General features: G+C 36.5%; 1 protein-coding gene across 2 annotated transcripts in view; it reads left to right on the top strand.

Annotated features, from left to right (window-relative positions):
• Positions 1-15,134, top strand: part of LOC124643735 (fatty acyl-CoA reductase wat-like) — a 30,026-nt gene extending 14,892 nt beyond the window's left edge. For both annotated transcript variants that reach the window (XM_047182795.1, XM_047182794.1), the window contains 12 exons: positions 439-569; positions 2,214-2,336; positions 2,960-3,085; positions 3,607-3,752; positions 9,380-9,489; positions 9,845-9,922; positions 10,264-10,387; positions 11,010-11,135; positions 11,684-11,803; positions 12,343-12,472; positions 13,134-13,261; positions 14,422-15,134. In XM_047182795.1, the coding sequence (XP_047038751.1) occupies positions 439-569; positions 2,214-2,336; positions 2,960-3,085; positions 3,607-3,752; positions 9,380-9,489; positions 9,845-9,922; positions 10,264-10,387; positions 11,010-11,135; positions 11,684-11,803; positions 12,343-12,472; positions 13,134-13,261; positions 14,422-14,509 (1,430 nt within the window). In that variant the 3' untranslated portion in view covers positions 14,510-15,134. The remainder of the gene's footprint in view (positions 1-438; positions 570-2,213; positions 2,337-2,959; positions 3,086-3,606; positions 3,753-9,379; positions 9,490-9,844; positions 9,923-10,263; positions 10,388-11,009; positions 11,136-11,683; positions 11,804-12,342; positions 12,473-13,133; positions 13,262-14,421) is intronic.
• The last annotated feature ends 2,234 nt before the right edge of the window (positions 15,135-17,368 follow it).

Raw genomic sequence — 17,368 nt, 5'->3', positions numbered from 1 at the left:
AGACTTACCGCGGCCCTGGCACATAAAAGGCCTACGACGGAACACGACGGTTTTGAGTCAGTAAGAGTCTGACATCCCTCACCGCTGCTAACCCACAGCGGGAGGGGTCATTTGATGATTTTTGAGGTGGTTAAAAAAAAGGATCTTAGCCTCATGAAAATTGGCAGCAGCATGTAGTTCTGATGACAATACAATAATATGGTACTGTCGAACTGATCTGATGTTGGAGCCAGAAGATATGAACTGGAACTTCATGATGGAACATTGTATCATAGCTACTTTTGGACTTGTTAGAAAAGTCTTGTAATGAACTTTGAACAGATTGATTTAAGAGCGTGTTTTTATAATTCTATAAGAACACGCTCTTAAATGAATCTAATTAAACTTTTTTTGAAAAATATGACGCTGTTTTAAAACCAAATATATTGTTATTCTCAGGCTTCCTTGGCAAGATACTGGTGGAGAAACTTCTCCGATGCTGTCCAGGAGTGGAGAATTTGTATCTTCTGGTGCGACAGAAGAGAGGAAAGGATATTTACACGAGAATGGAAGAAATCTTTGATGATCCCGTAAGTTTGTGTTCCCATTTTTAACCGACTTCCTAAAAGAAAGGGGGTTTTTATTCGAACGCATAATATATATTATATCCAGACTATATAATATCGAATATAAACGCAAAAGTTTGTAAGGATGTAGGTAGATATAGTTACGCTTTTACGCTAAAACTACTGAAGAGATTTTGATGAAACTTGGTAGTGCTGATATAAAGGATACTTTTTATCGGAAACTATAGGTTTCTGGACTAACCATAATTGTAAACTTATATATGCGAAGATAATTGTAAATAAGTTGTTGGTGTGCCTTGTAAATAAATAAATAAATCATTATCTTAGCTTAAGATTGGCCCATAATATTGATTGCCCTATAAACACAACATAACTACCTATCGAAGGTCAAATTTCCAAAAGTACAGTGACTTTGACCTTTGACCTTTGAATGCAAATGACCTAGGCATTGAAGATGCACTCCTTTTAGGTACTTAACTTAATTGACTTTAAAATTTATTGCACTTTTCACCTTCATTCGAAGATGATATATCCATTTTGGAAAAATGATGAGTACTTTATGACTTTTTGTGTTAATTTTCGAGGTATTTCCTTGTTGTTAATTTGGGAAGATTATAATGGTTGTATATGGCACGATGACCTATGTGGTATGCGTAATTTCAAGGTTCAGACTCCACCAAATATTTTTTTAGTCCAAAAATAGAATATCTCCGGTAAGGTCAATACCTACTACTAAGGCTCAAGTTGACCGACATGATAATCTTCAGTTTTCTTAAAAAAAACTGTACTTACTGTTGTTTTAAGAATGACTGAGGTATAAGAACTTAGGCCTTAGTTTTCAGATGTTTGAATAATGAAATTCTATTAATTTTTTTGATTTGAAACTTCTCCGCTCCGCTTTGGTGGAGTTTGGACCCTTCACTGACTATGGTATACAGGTGGAAACAAGGGTCGTTTTTTTACCTCTACATCAAATCAATTGAGGCGAGCTCTTATGTATCATTCGCGATGATAACCTCAAATAAATTGTAATGCCTCTTTTTAATAACTTCAAAAGTCAATTAAATGTTTAACTAAAAACTTTTTAATTCAAGACTTTCGGAGTTAAACAAAGACATAAAAAATTACATTGAGGTAGGTAATGTAGGTAGATATATAATTACTGCTCAGGTTACAAACAAAGACACAATGTATGTCAAGGCATATGGCAGGAATTGGCACTTACAATATTTGCCCAACGTCACAGAATCTTATTGCAAATATGCAAAATCATTTAACGGGCTCCAGAAGTCTCATAGTGTAGTGCACGTGGTCTCGGGTTCGATTCCCGATTCGGACCGTGTAGCTTTGTGGATAAAAAAACTTTCACAAAGCAGCTCGTAGCCTGGAAGTTGGTTATTGATACACCCGTGCATCGGAGAGCATGTTAATGTCGGCCTTCTACCTGATCTCTCTCCGGTGGAGTCGGATTGCCGTCCCATCGGGCTATGAGAGTGAAGGAATAGAGAGTGCACTTATTTCTGCGCAAATGCTTGTGCACTATAAAATGTCCTGCGCAGCTCGGTGATCTCCTTGTATGAGAACAGTCGCCGTGGCCGTAATCTGTTTTGGACGCCATTAGTATTAACTTCTCTCTTAAAATTCCAGGTGTTCAGCCGACTGAAGGATGAGGTGCCGAAGTTCCGTCACAAGGTGGTAGTGGTCCCTGCTGACTGCGAGGCAGCTGGGCTTGGACTGACACTCACTGATAGACAGATGCTTACTGAGAAGGTAAGAGTTTGGGGACTAAATCTAAATTTTTGAGGGTAAAAATTTCTAAAAAAAAAAAAACTTGATTCGAGCACAAAGAACGCGGGGGCGTTTATTGGTCTCGCCGATTTTCCTTTTTTTTATAGACTTTTCTTCACATATTGTTTGTTCCAAATCTTCCTTAACTTTTATTATCACCTACCTAGTGCCTCGCCTTGTCCCATCTAAGTAAGTACCAGTGTTTTACATGGAGCGAGTGTCTTTCTGACCTCCTCAACTCAGTCATGCGCTCAAAATGATATAAGTATATCTCTTGCAAATCTTTTGCTTAGGTACCTACATATTTTATTTTTCCATTTTCGAAAGCTCTTTTCAGTTTCAGATGATTTCAACCTAGATTTTTCTTTAACATTTTCAAATTTTAACCCCCGACGCAAAAATAGAGGTTTCTACTATAAGTTTGACCGTTATACATACCTCTCTTATTGTAGCACCGTAACTCATTAATAGCAGAACAAGGATACCTTATAATTTGTTACGTTTTTTTATCGTTATCTCGAACCTGGTTTACCAGCCACAATCCTTAGACCTGTCTCACCGAATCGCTCAGCAGTTATAAAGTAATTCCCTATTTTCTCTTCCAGGTGAACATAATATTCCACTCGGCAGCCACAGTGAAGTTTGACGAGCATCTCCGAGCGGCGTTACTGACGAATGTGAAGGCGCCCCTACATCTACTCCGGCTGGCAAGGGACATGAAGAAATTAGACGTAAGTTTTAGGTCATAAGGTCTAGTTTAGTTTGAACGAAAAATGTGAAATCTTTGTTTGATTTTTAAGGTATAGTGTGCTATGATTAGGTGCAAGCGCCAATCAAATTTTTTGTTGATCTAAAGCACCGGCTTCTCCCCGCATTATCTGGAATTAACAAATCGATAATAGTAGCTTACGTGTATTGTTAAACGTCTTCCCAAAAAAGGAGGTTTTGATGTCTCCGCTATGTCATTGTCTAGTTTCACCAAAATCCATCCAGCTGTTTTTGCGAGAAGAACTAATAAACACAGAGAATGCAAACTTTCATCTCAATTCTTGGAAGAAACAGTAAATGGTATAAGCATGTCTTTACCAAGTTTTGTTTGAGGCCTTCAATCATTTTTTAATAGAAAAATGACTCTTTCACTGATTTTATACAAACAGAAATTAATTCTCCCAAATTTATTCTAACCGACTTTCCAATCCAAAAAATTATAAGTAACATTTCCAATCATTCAAAATTAAACCTTATTCCCCAGGTACTAATGCACATATCGACGGCATACTCTAACTCTCATCTACCAGAGATTGAGGAGCGGTACTATCCCTGCGAAGCTGACTGCGAACAACTTCATCAGATGATTGATAAAATGTCTGATAATGAGATTAATAAGATATTGCCTAAGTGAGTATAAAAATCTATTTTATTTTCTTTTTTTGTAAGACCATGTAATTTAAATAAACTTCTATAGTCAGTAGCTATCTGCCTCAGGAGGGGGCTATCCGCCCCAGATACCAAGTCTCAAGGCGTGCTAATAGCATACCGTTGTTACCCCTTGATGATTTTTCCTATGATATTTCCTCGAACTAGAGAAAAGTTCGTCAATTTTGGTATTACATATCTTCTGATAATAAGTTTTGCACAGCTGGCTGATCATCTCCTTTTTGACAGTTGTGCAGTCACTGTCTGTTAACTTGAGAGCAGCAAAGTTATGTGATGATTTATGTTTTTCATATCCCTAGTTTGTTCCCAAATAAGTATGTTGAGGTCAGCCGATTCGGATGCAGCTAAGTATCAGTATACCACATGGAGCGACTGCCTATCTGACCTCCTCAACTCCTCAAAAAAGATGGCCACATGTCCCCGAACCAGCCCCGGATCTTCAATTTTTTTAGGCGGGGCAAAAACTGAAAAATGCCGCCCCGCCTACTTATGTTTATTCACCTTTATCATCCATTTAATTTCAGCTATCACTATGTAGGCAGGCAGGGCCGTCTCTAGCTCATGTAGCGCTTGGGTGCAATCATCACAAAAGCGCCACCTATGTATTGAAAGATTTTGAGTAGTACATATTGATCAAAGTACTTAGAGTTACAAGGAATATAAATAAGAACGTTCGAACGAAAGCCACTTTTTTGGTAGGTAAAGGACTAAAAAAAGGTGTCCAAATCATTGTAGGCTCAAACTGTTGGCCAGGTTTACGTTATGAAAGTCGAGAGAGATTCATGCAACTGTAAAAAGTAGCGCGAGCGAAGCGAGCGCGCAAATTTTTTCAATTTTGGGACACAAAAAGCTAATAAGTTTTAAAAAGCGGTGTAAAGTAACAAGCAGTCGGAAGCGCAAACTTTTTGTTTTTTAGGACTCCGTAAAAATATTTTTTGCTACATTCGACTTATGTAGTTACGAAGGCAAACTATGTATCCTACTATTGCGCGAGCGAAGCGAGCGCAAAATTTTTTGAGCCCACGACGCAAAAGTACCTCATGATTAAGTACATTGTAAAGCAGCAGCGAACTTTTTTAAATTATTTGTTTGATGACTCACAAATTAAACTGGGAATTATGTAAGTACAAATAAAAAGAAACTGTGATTAGAGCGAGTGCCATTTGTGTTCGTTGATTCTGTGCGTCAATAAAAATAATAAACAATAACAAAAATGGACATACATTGTCACTTAGCCGCGAGCGTAGCGAGCGCGAATTTTTTCACTTGGTGGATGTTAAAAGTGGAAAATAATCAAACAAAACGAAGGCGACTTTTTAGAAACTTTGCTTGTCAGTATCATGATACAATGTGAAAGTTCCTTATCAAAAGGGTGTAATTTCATTGAAATTTCCTGGTGGTGGGGCGTCCCGCGGCGCCCCTGAGACCGAGGCGTCCGGGTTATTCGCACACCTTGCACCATAGGTTAAGACAGCCCTGTAGATAACTATTATAGTAATCTGTGATGTAGGATTTAAAACAAAAATAAATATGCGATAAGCGTTTCTGGCTCATAGATGATCGCAAATAATTTTAATCAGTTTTAGTTTGCTAAAACTTCCCCCCGTGAATAATACTGTGCACTGTGCAAAGTGCGTTTGTAAGAAGGGATGCTATTCGAGGCGGGTCTTTAGTTTTAGTTTCAAACTTGTTAAAATGTAAACAACGCCCTGATTTAGATAATCTTTCTATCGAGCGCACTATTGAGCTGTCTTGCGTGGAACTTGAGCGCTATATTATTGTTTGCGTTTACCGGCCCCCCTTAGGTGACTATAATAAATTCGAATCAGTTTTTGATGATTTACTTAATAAATTAAAATCAAGCACCAAGGGTAAAATTATATGTGGAGATTTTAATGTTAACATTTTGGAAGATTCTCCTTTAACTATAAGACTTTTAAACTTATTCAAGTCGTTTAACCTGGTTAACTTATTTTTTGAACCAACTCGCATTACCGCAACTTCTTCTACATGTTTGGATAACATATTTAGCGACACTGAGGCCTCCAATGATTTAGTCATCAACCATCTCTCGTCTGACCACTGTGGACAAAAAGTTAGTTTTCCCATGTTAGTTCACACTAAGCCACTTAAAATAGAATGCAGACCCTATTCAGCTAGTCGTTGTGTTAGATTTAAAAGTAACGTAACAAAAAATCTGGAACCTTCTGTTCTTGATAACGATGACCCTAACGCCATTTACGGATCTCTATTTGGTGTTATACAGAAAGAGTTCAATTCTACGTTCAAGACCAAAACCTTAAATATTAAAGGTACCTCGGCCAAATTCAACCAATGGGCCACTCCAGGTATTTATAAAAGTAGAGCGAGACTATATGAGTTATACGGTATGAAAACTTGTCAATTTGATGATAATTTTGTAGACTATGTTAGACAATATTCAAAAATATTTAAAAAGGTCTGTAACTTTGCAAAATCAAAGTTTTTAAGTGAATCAATTAAAAACTCCTCAAATAAAATTAAAACAACCTGGAGAATCATAAATAATGAAACTGGCAAGTCAGTGAACAATAGAAATAAGTTGGAAATTAAATTAGATGACAAACTTGTTAGTAATGCGGCTGATGTAGCTAAAGCTTTTAATGAGTTCTTTGCGGATATACCTGTAACCACGACTCGCTCCTTAAACTCATCCTCGACAGACGCTGAACAGCTTATGCGTGCTAGTGTGCCTCAATGTAATTCTTTGTTTAGTTTTGAACACGTTACTCCAATTGATGTACTAAATGTTTTTAAAACTCTTAAATTAAAAAATACGGGTGATTTTTGGGATATTTCGATCAAGCTGTTAGGTAATATAATTGACGTTATTGCTCCCTACCTTGCGATTACATTCAACAAGTGCATTGACACTGGTGTTTTTCCTGACCTCATGAAACACAGTAAAGTCATACCTCTATTTAAATCAGGAAACAAGACGGACATTACTAATTTCAGACCTATTTCCATCTTACCTGCGTTTAGTAAAATTTTTGAAAAGTTGATACTCAAGCAGCTGCTACGATATTTCAATGTAAATAGCCTCCTTCATACAGAACAATATGGCTTTACAAAAGGTCGTTCAACCTCAGATGCTGGTGTTGCCCTTTTAAAACACATTTATAATGCATGGGAAAATTCTCAAAATGCTATTGGGGTCTTCTGTGACCTTTCCAAAGCTTTTGATTGCGTCCATCACGATACACTTTTACGCAAATTACGCTGTTACGGAGTCCAAAACGGAGCTCTAAACGTAATAGAATCTTATCTCCAACATAGATTGCAATGTGTAGATGTAAATGGTGCTAAATCATCGGGCCTTCCAGTTCAGCTAGGTGTGCCACAAGGCTCAATATTAGGTCCATTCTTATTCTTAGTGTACATTAATGATTTACCTTACCACCTCAAAAATATCTGCGATGTTGTATTATTTGCAGATGACACATCTCTTATCTTCAAAGTTGACAGAAATAGAGAGCAATTTGACGACGTAAACAGTGCACTCTCAACAGTTACGCACTGGTTTACAACAAACAATTTAGTACTAAATGCTAAAAAAACAAAATGCATTAAGTTCACTTTGCCTAATGTAAAAAACCTAGGTCCTAATGTTATCCTAAACAACGAGGTTCTTCAAACCGTTGCATCTACCGTGTTTTTGGGTATAACAGTTGATACAAAACTTCAGTGGGGTTCGCATATTTCTAGCCTCGCGGGAAGGCTTAGTTCTGCTGCCTATGCCGTCAGAAAAGTTAGACAGTTCACTGACGTCGACACTGCGCGATTAGTGTATTTCAGCTATTTTCACTGCGTCATGTCCTACGGTATTTTGTTGTGGGGCAAAGCCGCTGATATAGAGAATATATTTATTATACAAAAACGTGCTATTCGTGCTATATACAAATTAGGTACCAGAACTTCCCTCAGAGAGTTGTTTAAAGAAATTGGTATTCTCACTGTAGCATCACAGTTCATCTTTGCCAACATTATGTATATTAGACAGAACCTACATTTATATACCAAAAAAAGTGAAGTCCATAGCATTAATACTAGAAATAAGCATAAACTGTGTGTACCCTATCACCGGCTTCATAAAGTGCATGACACATTTCTGGGTTTAGGTATTCGTTTTTATAATAAGCTTCCTTTGACCTTACAAGAACTGCCGTTTAATAAATTCAAAGAACAAATTAAGGCTGTTCTTATAAAAAAGGCATATTACACCATCAATGATTATTTGAATGATAAAAATAGTTGGTCGCCATGATGAACGCAAGACAGCTATATTAGCTATATTATTTAGATAATTTAAATTTCTCCCATTCAATCTCTTGACTCAATGACATTTATTTTATTTTGATTTATTATTTAATTATTATTTTTTAATGTTTTTACATTATTGACAAGATACATTCTTTGTATTAATTTTCTGTTTTGGATTTTAGTAAATAATACTACTTAGCGGGAACTGATAATTTAATGTTGATATTGAGTTGTGTAGCAGTGAGTACGTCATGCTCCCTTAGACGGCACTGCTTGCGGTAGCGTCGGCGGTCGGGTTGCCTCCCTCCCTCAAAAATGTGCGAGGGGGGCGATGGCTGATCCTCGCGTTATGCTCGTGAACGGGTGCTGCTTGTGGTGCCAGGTCGTCTTACTGACTATCTATTAGTTTTTTTGTTTTTATTTGTAAACTCTTTTTATTTTACATATGTTCTGGCTGAGCGGTCTAATTTACTAGTTTACAAAAGAATAGCACATGTAGGTGGGCACTCCCTGATATTCTATTAAGTGTAAATATTTGGAGGCTATAATTTTCTGTTCATCAAACATATTCAATGCTTGAGTTAGTTAAGGTATGTAGGGTGAGTGCTAGCTAGCATGTGGTGTATACATTATTTTTACTGTATTGTCCTCTTTTGTAATATACAAATTAAATTGTATACAAATGTACATATCAAACAATGTTTAAGGTTCTTCTAACCGAACAGACAGACATGTGTTGCTGGGGAGTTTGTTGCGCCACTTCTTCTTCCCAGCAAAAACACATAGGAAGTGGTGAAGGGTGGGCGTTTTGGGGGCTGTCTTTTGTAAATTTTTTTTTTTTGACGTTCGAAAAGTGCTGTTTTGCAGCCAAGTTTGAATAAATGACTTTTGATTTTGATTTTGATTTTGATTTTGATTTTGAATAAATGTTCGTGCAGTCGAGCAGCATGTCTCACTCTGCGTTCAGGGTATCGTTCAAGTTGATATAACCATGAAATTGCTGTACCTACTTGTGCTATTATTTATTCCGTGGTCAAAGTTAAATAAAGATGAGTAGTCCATTGGTCTGTGAAGTGTGAATTTGGCAGCCGCCTGATTTTGCCGCCCCTTGAATTTGCCGCCCGGGGCATGGGCCCCGGCTGGCCCCCCCCTAGATCCGGGGCTGCCCCGAACCAACCGCGCCAAGCGTTGCTTAAAATGTTAAGCATAACGATGATTGATCGATCCCCGTGGTTAAGTTAAAGTGAAGATTTATTGTTTCATTATCATTCTTAAATATTTTTCAGGATACTAGGACCGTGGCCAAACACATACACTTTCACAAAAGCGTTAGCTGAGAAGGAACTGCGGGAGAATGCGGGAGGCATACCTATAGGTATATTTAGGCCGGCTATAGGTAAGGCTGTATTCAAACTGATTTATCCTTGTGTATTTAATTCCACGAAGCACATATGGGAAATTACTATATAATCTTTACCTACTTTATAAATGGATTTATTTATTACTAATAATAATTACATGATTTGAAAAATGAATTCATTCTTGGGAAGCTACACTCTCCTCAAGTAACATAGGGAGATGTTATATTTTATCTGTTTACGGGAAATTGTTGCCTTTCTCAATATTAAATTGGGCTGGTATTTCCTAAGATTGAAGCGCGTTAATGCAAACAAACTGTTCTGCTTTATACCATTAGTCTAGATTTTCAGCTTCAGTCATAGCGTCTACTTTAATTCGTTTGAATGTTTCAGTAATATCAACAGCAAAAGAACCTTTGAAAGGTTGGCTAGATAACATGTATGGACCCACCGGAGTTGCTGTCGGCAGTGGTAAGATTTTTATATTTGTTGTCGTTTCAGTCCCGGATTTTAGAAGGCCAACTTGTGGCCGTCACATCTTGGTTCTTCCTTTATATTTTACCCCAAGGTAGTCCCCTTATATACCCCCTCCCTGTATATACCCCCTTATGAACTCCAACTACTATCTACCTACCTTATGAACACCACATATTTACCCATATATGCCCATGTTTATCATCAATTTTGTTTGAAAGAATATAAATAAGTATTTCTTTGTGTCAATTAGGAGAAAAGTTGGTGAAAGACCTATAATATTGGAAGGAGTATGTTATGTATGCATTTACTTTTCTAAACAAACTCTTTGTTCACAGCCACAGGTATACTGAGAACGCTGCAATGCGACGAGATGGTGTCAGCAGACATAGTGCCGGTAGACTCAGTGGTCAACTGCCTCATGGTAGCCGCCTGCAATGTGCATCACTCTTATAAACAAAGGTTTGTTTGTTCAATAAGTATTACTTCATGGATAGAAAGGTTCCTCGATTTAATGGGCTATCTAACACTAAGGGCCAAAATCTCAGTAGCGTCACCAAAATGCAGGTCTTCGGGGGACGAAGAACGTTACTAGCTCCGCCCTCATACGCCTTGTTTGGAACCCGCCCATACTTTTAAAACCAGACAATCAAGCTCAATCTTTGGCTGATGTGTCCAGGAATCCGAAAGCTTCGTTGGTTTAACAGTAACTGATCATTTTGGTTCCACCTACCGACTACCGTACCTTATTTGACCTACAAGAAGGCGCCTAACCTACCTGACATATCATCTCAGCTCATCTTTCGGTCCTCTGTGGTTTTATCAAATCGGGATAGCCGTCCCTGCGGCTCGCACACTCAAAAGGCTACTACACACATGCCAGCGGGATTGCCGCCGGGTTCATGCCGAGCGGCTATGCCGACGGCACAAGCCGCACAAAGCCGGCGGCTTTGTATGCTGCTGGGTGCACGACGGCTTGACCGGCGGCTTACCCGGCAGCCCTGCCGCCGGCACTGTGTGTAGGAGCCTAAACAAAAAAAACTTTCCATTTATATGTATAAGGATAATCTGTGTGTAATTCCAGTTCACCGCCGCTAGAGCCGCCGATCTTCAACTACGTGAGCTCAGTGGAGAACCGGATCACTTGGGGCGAGTTCATGTTGCAGAACATGGCCTGGATACATTATTATCCATTCTCTGAAGCTGTGTGGTGAGTGAGATTTTAGAATTATTGCTATAACATTTTAGATATAGGTGTTGATACAAAGAAAGTTCGGCCATTCAGAGAATGCGTTCCTGACACGTCGCGATTGAACTGACGACGTAATAACATTCATTGATTATTGATATAATAATGTTGTTTTAATGCTCCTCAATTGTTAAAACGGTAAACAACCAGCAAAAATATTTTTATCGTAACTGCAACGCCATTGCAAAGTTACGTCGTCAGTTCAATCGCGACGTGTCAGGAACGCATTCTCTGAATGGCCGAACTAAGGTATAATTTTTTAACTGTTCCCAATCAACATTAAACTTTAAACTATTAAGTTAAAGTTGAAAATGGAGTGTTTGATGGAGAGAAAGTTACACAGATTCTCTTAGCCTGCAGTTTTTACAGGATTGAGACTAACTTTTTGGAACTAGTGTGACGTTTCATAAGAGCCTGCAAATGCCCTTTTTGTAATAAAACCATTTGACTACCACTCATTATAATCAGCCTTTTAATAATAATATTTAATATTGATTTGTTAATTCCAGGTTCATATCATTAAGGTTGACGAAATCGGCGTTAATGAACAAAATCTACGTGCTGTTTCTGCATTTGATACCGGCAGCGCTCGTCGACGGACTAGCTGTTTGTTTAGGAAGAAAACCAAAGTAAGTTTCTGCAAAAAAATATTTAGGTTAAAGCTTACCTGTTTGAAAAATAAGAATGATTTATGGGCATTGAGGTAAATGGTCCTATATATCGATGACTTATTGTCCAAAGGGATTTATTTCACGAGTTGTGGGGGCCTAGTGGTTAAAAAACCAACCTCTCGAGTAAGAGGGTGTGGGTTCGATTCCAGTTCAGGCAAGTACCAATGCAACTTTTCTAAGTTTGTATGTAGGTACTTTCTAAGTACATCTTGGACACCAATGGCTGATAAAAAGGTGAAGGAAAACATCTTAAGGAAACCTGGACTATATAGTCTGAAATCACCAACCCGCATTGAGCAAGCGTGGTGATTAATGCTCAATCCTTCTCCGTGTGAGAGGAGGCCGCAGCCCAGCAGTGGGACGATAAAAAGGCTGTAACAGTAACAGACAGTGACACGGAGGATATATGGAAGACTGGTTATACAATCTCTGTGATAAAAATCATATTTTTTGTCCTAAAGTCTCTAATTCATAAAAAAAAACTCTTCTTTACCCAGGATGTTGAAAGTGTACCGTAAGATACACAAGTTCTCGTCAGTTCTATCATACTTCTGCACGAGAGAGATCAAGTTCTGCAACAGTCGGACGCGGGAGCTTTGGGAGAAGACCTCAGAAGCTGATAAACAGGTAAGATCTCTATTAACATCTTTACTAATCAATTTGTCTTGAATAATTTTGCTGCACCAAAGTTACATATTAGTCATCAGGTCAGGTATTGTCTCGCCTTGTGACTTTATTTAAATTAACACTATGCACATTTTGTATGGCGGACTTAACGTCTTAGGCATTTTCTTCCAGTCTACCTTTAGGTGGTGGAGAAATAACAATGCCAGGTGCGAAGTTTTTGATATTTACTTTAGAGGGGCAAAGTTATTTGACAAGAAGTGTAGACTTCGTTTTCTAGTCTATCTAGACTCCAGCAAATCTGTTCGCAGACGGTCTTCATTCATTTGAAGTAAAGTTGACCTTGACCTTCATTAATTAAAAATAACCTATTTAGGACATGTATTCAAAACGGGCCATTTCTGTTCTGATACATGCCCATTCTTTGATAAAATCTTTTATTTTCAAGAATGATAATAGTGAAGATGAAGAAAAGTTCGCACAAAATTCGCTATGGTTTGCTAGAGCGAATAGACACTATTTATACCTATTTATTTTTTATTATTAGTAGATTAGAACATTCTATAAAAATTAAGAACCAAACGAAATATTTGTGTGTCACATTGCTGTGAAGCTATGGAATCCCGTCTCAATGTAATTAAACCCAACATCTATCATTTCACAGATATACCCGTTCAGTATGAGCGAGATGAACTGGGAGGAGTACTTCCAGCACTACCTGGGCGGCATCAGACGGTTCCTGTTCAAGGAGAGCGACGACACACTACCACAGGCCAGGATTAAGTGGAAAAGGTAATAAACAAGGTCTTACCCCCGCACTCAGAGACATATGAATAGGTACTTAAGTCACTCCTTAGTGACAGATTCTCATAGAAATTCTGCACTAAGGAACGGCTTAAGTAACCCTTATATATCTTTGAGTGTGTCTATTAGAGACCTAGGCTGCGGATTTAGGCTGCTTGTAACCTGTCATATGAGTTCTTAGAAAATATCAGTAACTGGTGAAAGGTATTGGCAAAGTTTCTCATTTTGGATAAGAAAGTCTACCTACTACGAAAGGGTACCTACTAGTATTTTTTTTATCTATATTTGTTAGTATAGACACCACTAATTAATTGGTTTGTAGTATTAAACCGGTACAGTTGGTGATAATTGTTTTTTTTTAATAAATACATTTTATAAAGTATGAAGAGCGCTAATCTCAAAACTATTGGTCAGAGAAAAAATATTTGGCTAGTTAAGAACAGAAGTGATCCAAGTAACATTTTTGACAAAATGGAGCTAAGTCGATTTTTGGAACTTTTGAGTATGAAGTGAGGTTGTGCAAAAGTAATCCAAGTGCTATTCAGTACTTTTTCAAACAAACTCTTTTATGTTACGTTTCTGTATTTCAACAAATATTGCTATTTTCTACAATTAAATCAATATTTTTATCAAAATTGCATTTACTAAAGAAAAACAGCTATGAAAGTTTGAGTTATGTTTATATCTATCAAATAACAAACATATTTTAAATCATGTGCTCAACATAATTATGATATTCATAAAAACGCATTTCTATGAATATCTCAACTTTTAAAAAATGCTACTTGGATTACTTCTGTTCTTACCTAGCCATTTCTCTCTTAGATAACCCATTTGTCGAAATAGGCTACGAGTTATTCTTATCCAACTGCGGGAAGTGGTTTCTACAGCACGCGAGTGGAACTGTAGGGAACAGCTAGTTTCAAAAGATTGATCTTAATGAAAACTTAAATTCTGCCTATACTTAGTCTATTTAAATATTTTATTTAGAGATAAGCCTATGTATAAGCTACAGTATTTTTATCATCATCATCATCATCTCAGCCATAGGACGTCCACTGCTGAACATAGGCCTCCCCCTTAGATCTCCACAGATACCTGTAATATTTATTTATACAATTAAATCAAATATTTTTTTCCCTTTTCAGGTTATACTATCTACATCAGATAGCAAGATTTATTTTCTTCATCCTGGCAGTCTACTGTCTATGGTGGATTTTATCTTTAATATGGTGATTTTATAATAATTGTACAGTTAGGAAAAAGATTATTTTTAACGAACACACGAGCACTGTAAATAAAAGACCACGAACTGTTTTTAATATCAATTTTCCGGTAATTGGGGAAAGAAAAATAATTTTGTACTTAAATATGGCATGAAGTTTTTATTGTAATATATTTTCTGTCTATGACTGCCACCATATTTTTTTCTTTAAAAAGCAATAACAAAACGTGGTCACCGAAGATTTTTTGAAAAGGTCCCACTTGCAAAACCAAAACCATTGTAAAAATAAATAAAATACAAATTAATCTGATAGGAACTTGAATAATTACGGTAGGTACAAACCGAATGTTACCAAAACCTAATTATTATTATTTTAGTATAGGATTATGATTAAATGTTGTAAATTACGATTTTATATAAGTTTATACCTAAGTTATTTTTAAGATATACTTATTCAATTTGGTGCTACTTACAAACTTATTGTCACCCAGACTTGACAAGGATGCAGATTTAGAAAGATCGATCGAAAATCTTGTAAAAAATGTAATTGTATAATGTATCGATACTTTAGTATGTAAGTGAATATTGTAATTATTATATTATATCCAAAAATAAAATAAATACTTTGTACAAGAATTCTGGCAGTTTCATTAATTTGTTTGAAAAAGTTTTGGCTGCGAAGTATCCCTCGCGCGAGTTACTGCGGCGCTGGTACATAAAGGGCTTAAGAAGGAACATGGTGGGTTTTAGTCAGTAAGAGTCTGACACTCACTCACGCTGCACCCGCAGCGGGAGGGGGTCATTTGATGATTTCCCATTTTCCATCCGAAAAAAGGTTTTTCTTAGTAAATGATAAAACAAAAATACATATTTTCAAAATTATATTTATTCAAACAAAATAACTGCACTTGACATTAGTTACAAACTAAAATTGAGATTCTACACAAGTCTATGAAACACAAATAAATGTGAATTAGTACATTTATAAATAGGTGCCGCTGTGAAAATAACTACATGGTCAAAATTGCTGTAATTATTACCAATATATACAAAAAAAAAGATAATATTCAATAGACTTCCCAAAAAGGAGGAAGTTTGCAGTTCGACTATTTTTTCTAAGTAATTATGATATCAAAAATCTAGTCGGAATCAAATTTCAATATTATTTACACAACTCAAGTAAAATAGAATATTCTTGAAAAAAAATCTTGTTCTTTTATATACCCCAAAAGGGCTTTAGTGATTTTGACGGGAATTTACTGATTAATAAACAAGACTTTAGTTTTAGATAGGGTACAAATAATAGGTTTTGCTCATAAAATTGATTATGTCATTGACAATATGTCAGGAAAAACCAGTAGGAAAATCTGCTTACAATAAATTCCCATAGGCCATAGATTATTTAAAATTGAGACTTGATCCACAACTAGAATTTGAAACCAAAATTCATAGTAAAAAAAATTGTTTTACAAAAAACGTTCTACAAAAAATTTTAAGTATGTAAAAACATTTAGGTACTAAAGTTATCAAGTCTTACAATTTGGATGGAACATTGTAAAAGCAGTCGAAACATTAATTAAGAATTTAGACTATTTAATTTACGGCCATTCCCAATAACTTCACTTTCTGTTAATTTGCTTACTTAGAGATAGAATTTTCACATACTGCTACATACTGTTACAGCCTTTTTATCGTCCCACTGCTGGGCTGCGGCCTCCTCTCACACGGAGAAGGATTGAGCATTAATCACCACGCTTGCTCAATGCGGGTTGGTGATTTTCAGACTGTATAGTCTAGGTTTCCTTGAGATGTCATACAGCTACATCTATACTAATATTATAAAGCTGAAGAGTTTGTTTGATCGCGCTAATCTCAGGAACTACTGGTCCGATTTTAACATTTCTTTCAGTGTCAGATAGCCCATTTATCGAGGAAGGGAAGTAGTACCCACGGGATGCGGGTGAAACCGCTGGCAGAAGCTAGTAGTCATATAAAATTCCTATCTTTTGTAAACGAAACTATAGATAAAATATTGAGAACGGCCGTCTTTACAACTGGGATACTAGATACTTTTAGATAGATATTCCATCATTTTGATAATACATTTTAAGGACAAAATCGACAGTTCCCAGGTAGTATTCCAATTGTACAAAATTCTTCCGGAATGTATAATTACGTTAAAATATTATTAATTAATTTCTAAGACATTCGTTATAAAATAATATTTCACCAATATACAATACAGATTGTTATTTTTGAATTTACCTAGTTAATTTCATCAATTAATTTCATTTATTTAAACAAATATACATATATGATAAACATCAAATTATACACAAAAAACGTATATTAACTACAAAAATAAATTCTCCTACAAACTATATTTGTCAAAATGTTGCCAGCCCACAAAAAGATTCTACTATATTTAAGTTTAATTGCATTAAAAAGCTTACAAAATGGTACACTTTACTAAAATTCTGTCATTTCGGACATTATAAAAAACTGTCAAAGTGCAAAAAAGCTATAAAACAGGAAATAATGCAGGCTCTTAAGTATGTAGTACAGAAGCTATGCGATGCTATAGATATGACGAAGATATAAAAAGTATTCGGAGATGTCATAACGCAAAATCTCCTAAGTAGCGCGACAACATGCGGGTGTTTGGGGGACGAGAAACATTACTAGCTCCGCCCTCATACGACTTCTACGGAATCCGCCCATTTTTTGTAAAACCAAAAATCATCGAAAGATGTCTCAATCGTTTCGTTAGTCACTGGTAATTGAGTTTTAATCACGACCACTGACCTGACTGATATTTGACCTAGAAGAAGCCGCCTGACCTACTTGCCTTATAGCATCTCAGCTCATCT

The sequence above is a fragment of the Helicoverpa zea genome, chromosome 28, assembly GCF_022581195.2.
Source record: "Helicoverpa zea isolate HzStark_Cry1AcR chromosome 28, ilHelZeax1.1, whole genome shotgun sequence".
Taxonomy (NCBI): Eukaryota; Metazoa; Arthropoda; class Insecta; order Lepidoptera; family Noctuidae; genus Helicoverpa; species Helicoverpa zea.
The sequence above is the reverse complement of the archived record's forward strand: the minus strand, read 5'-3'. Positions and strand labels throughout refer to the sequence as shown.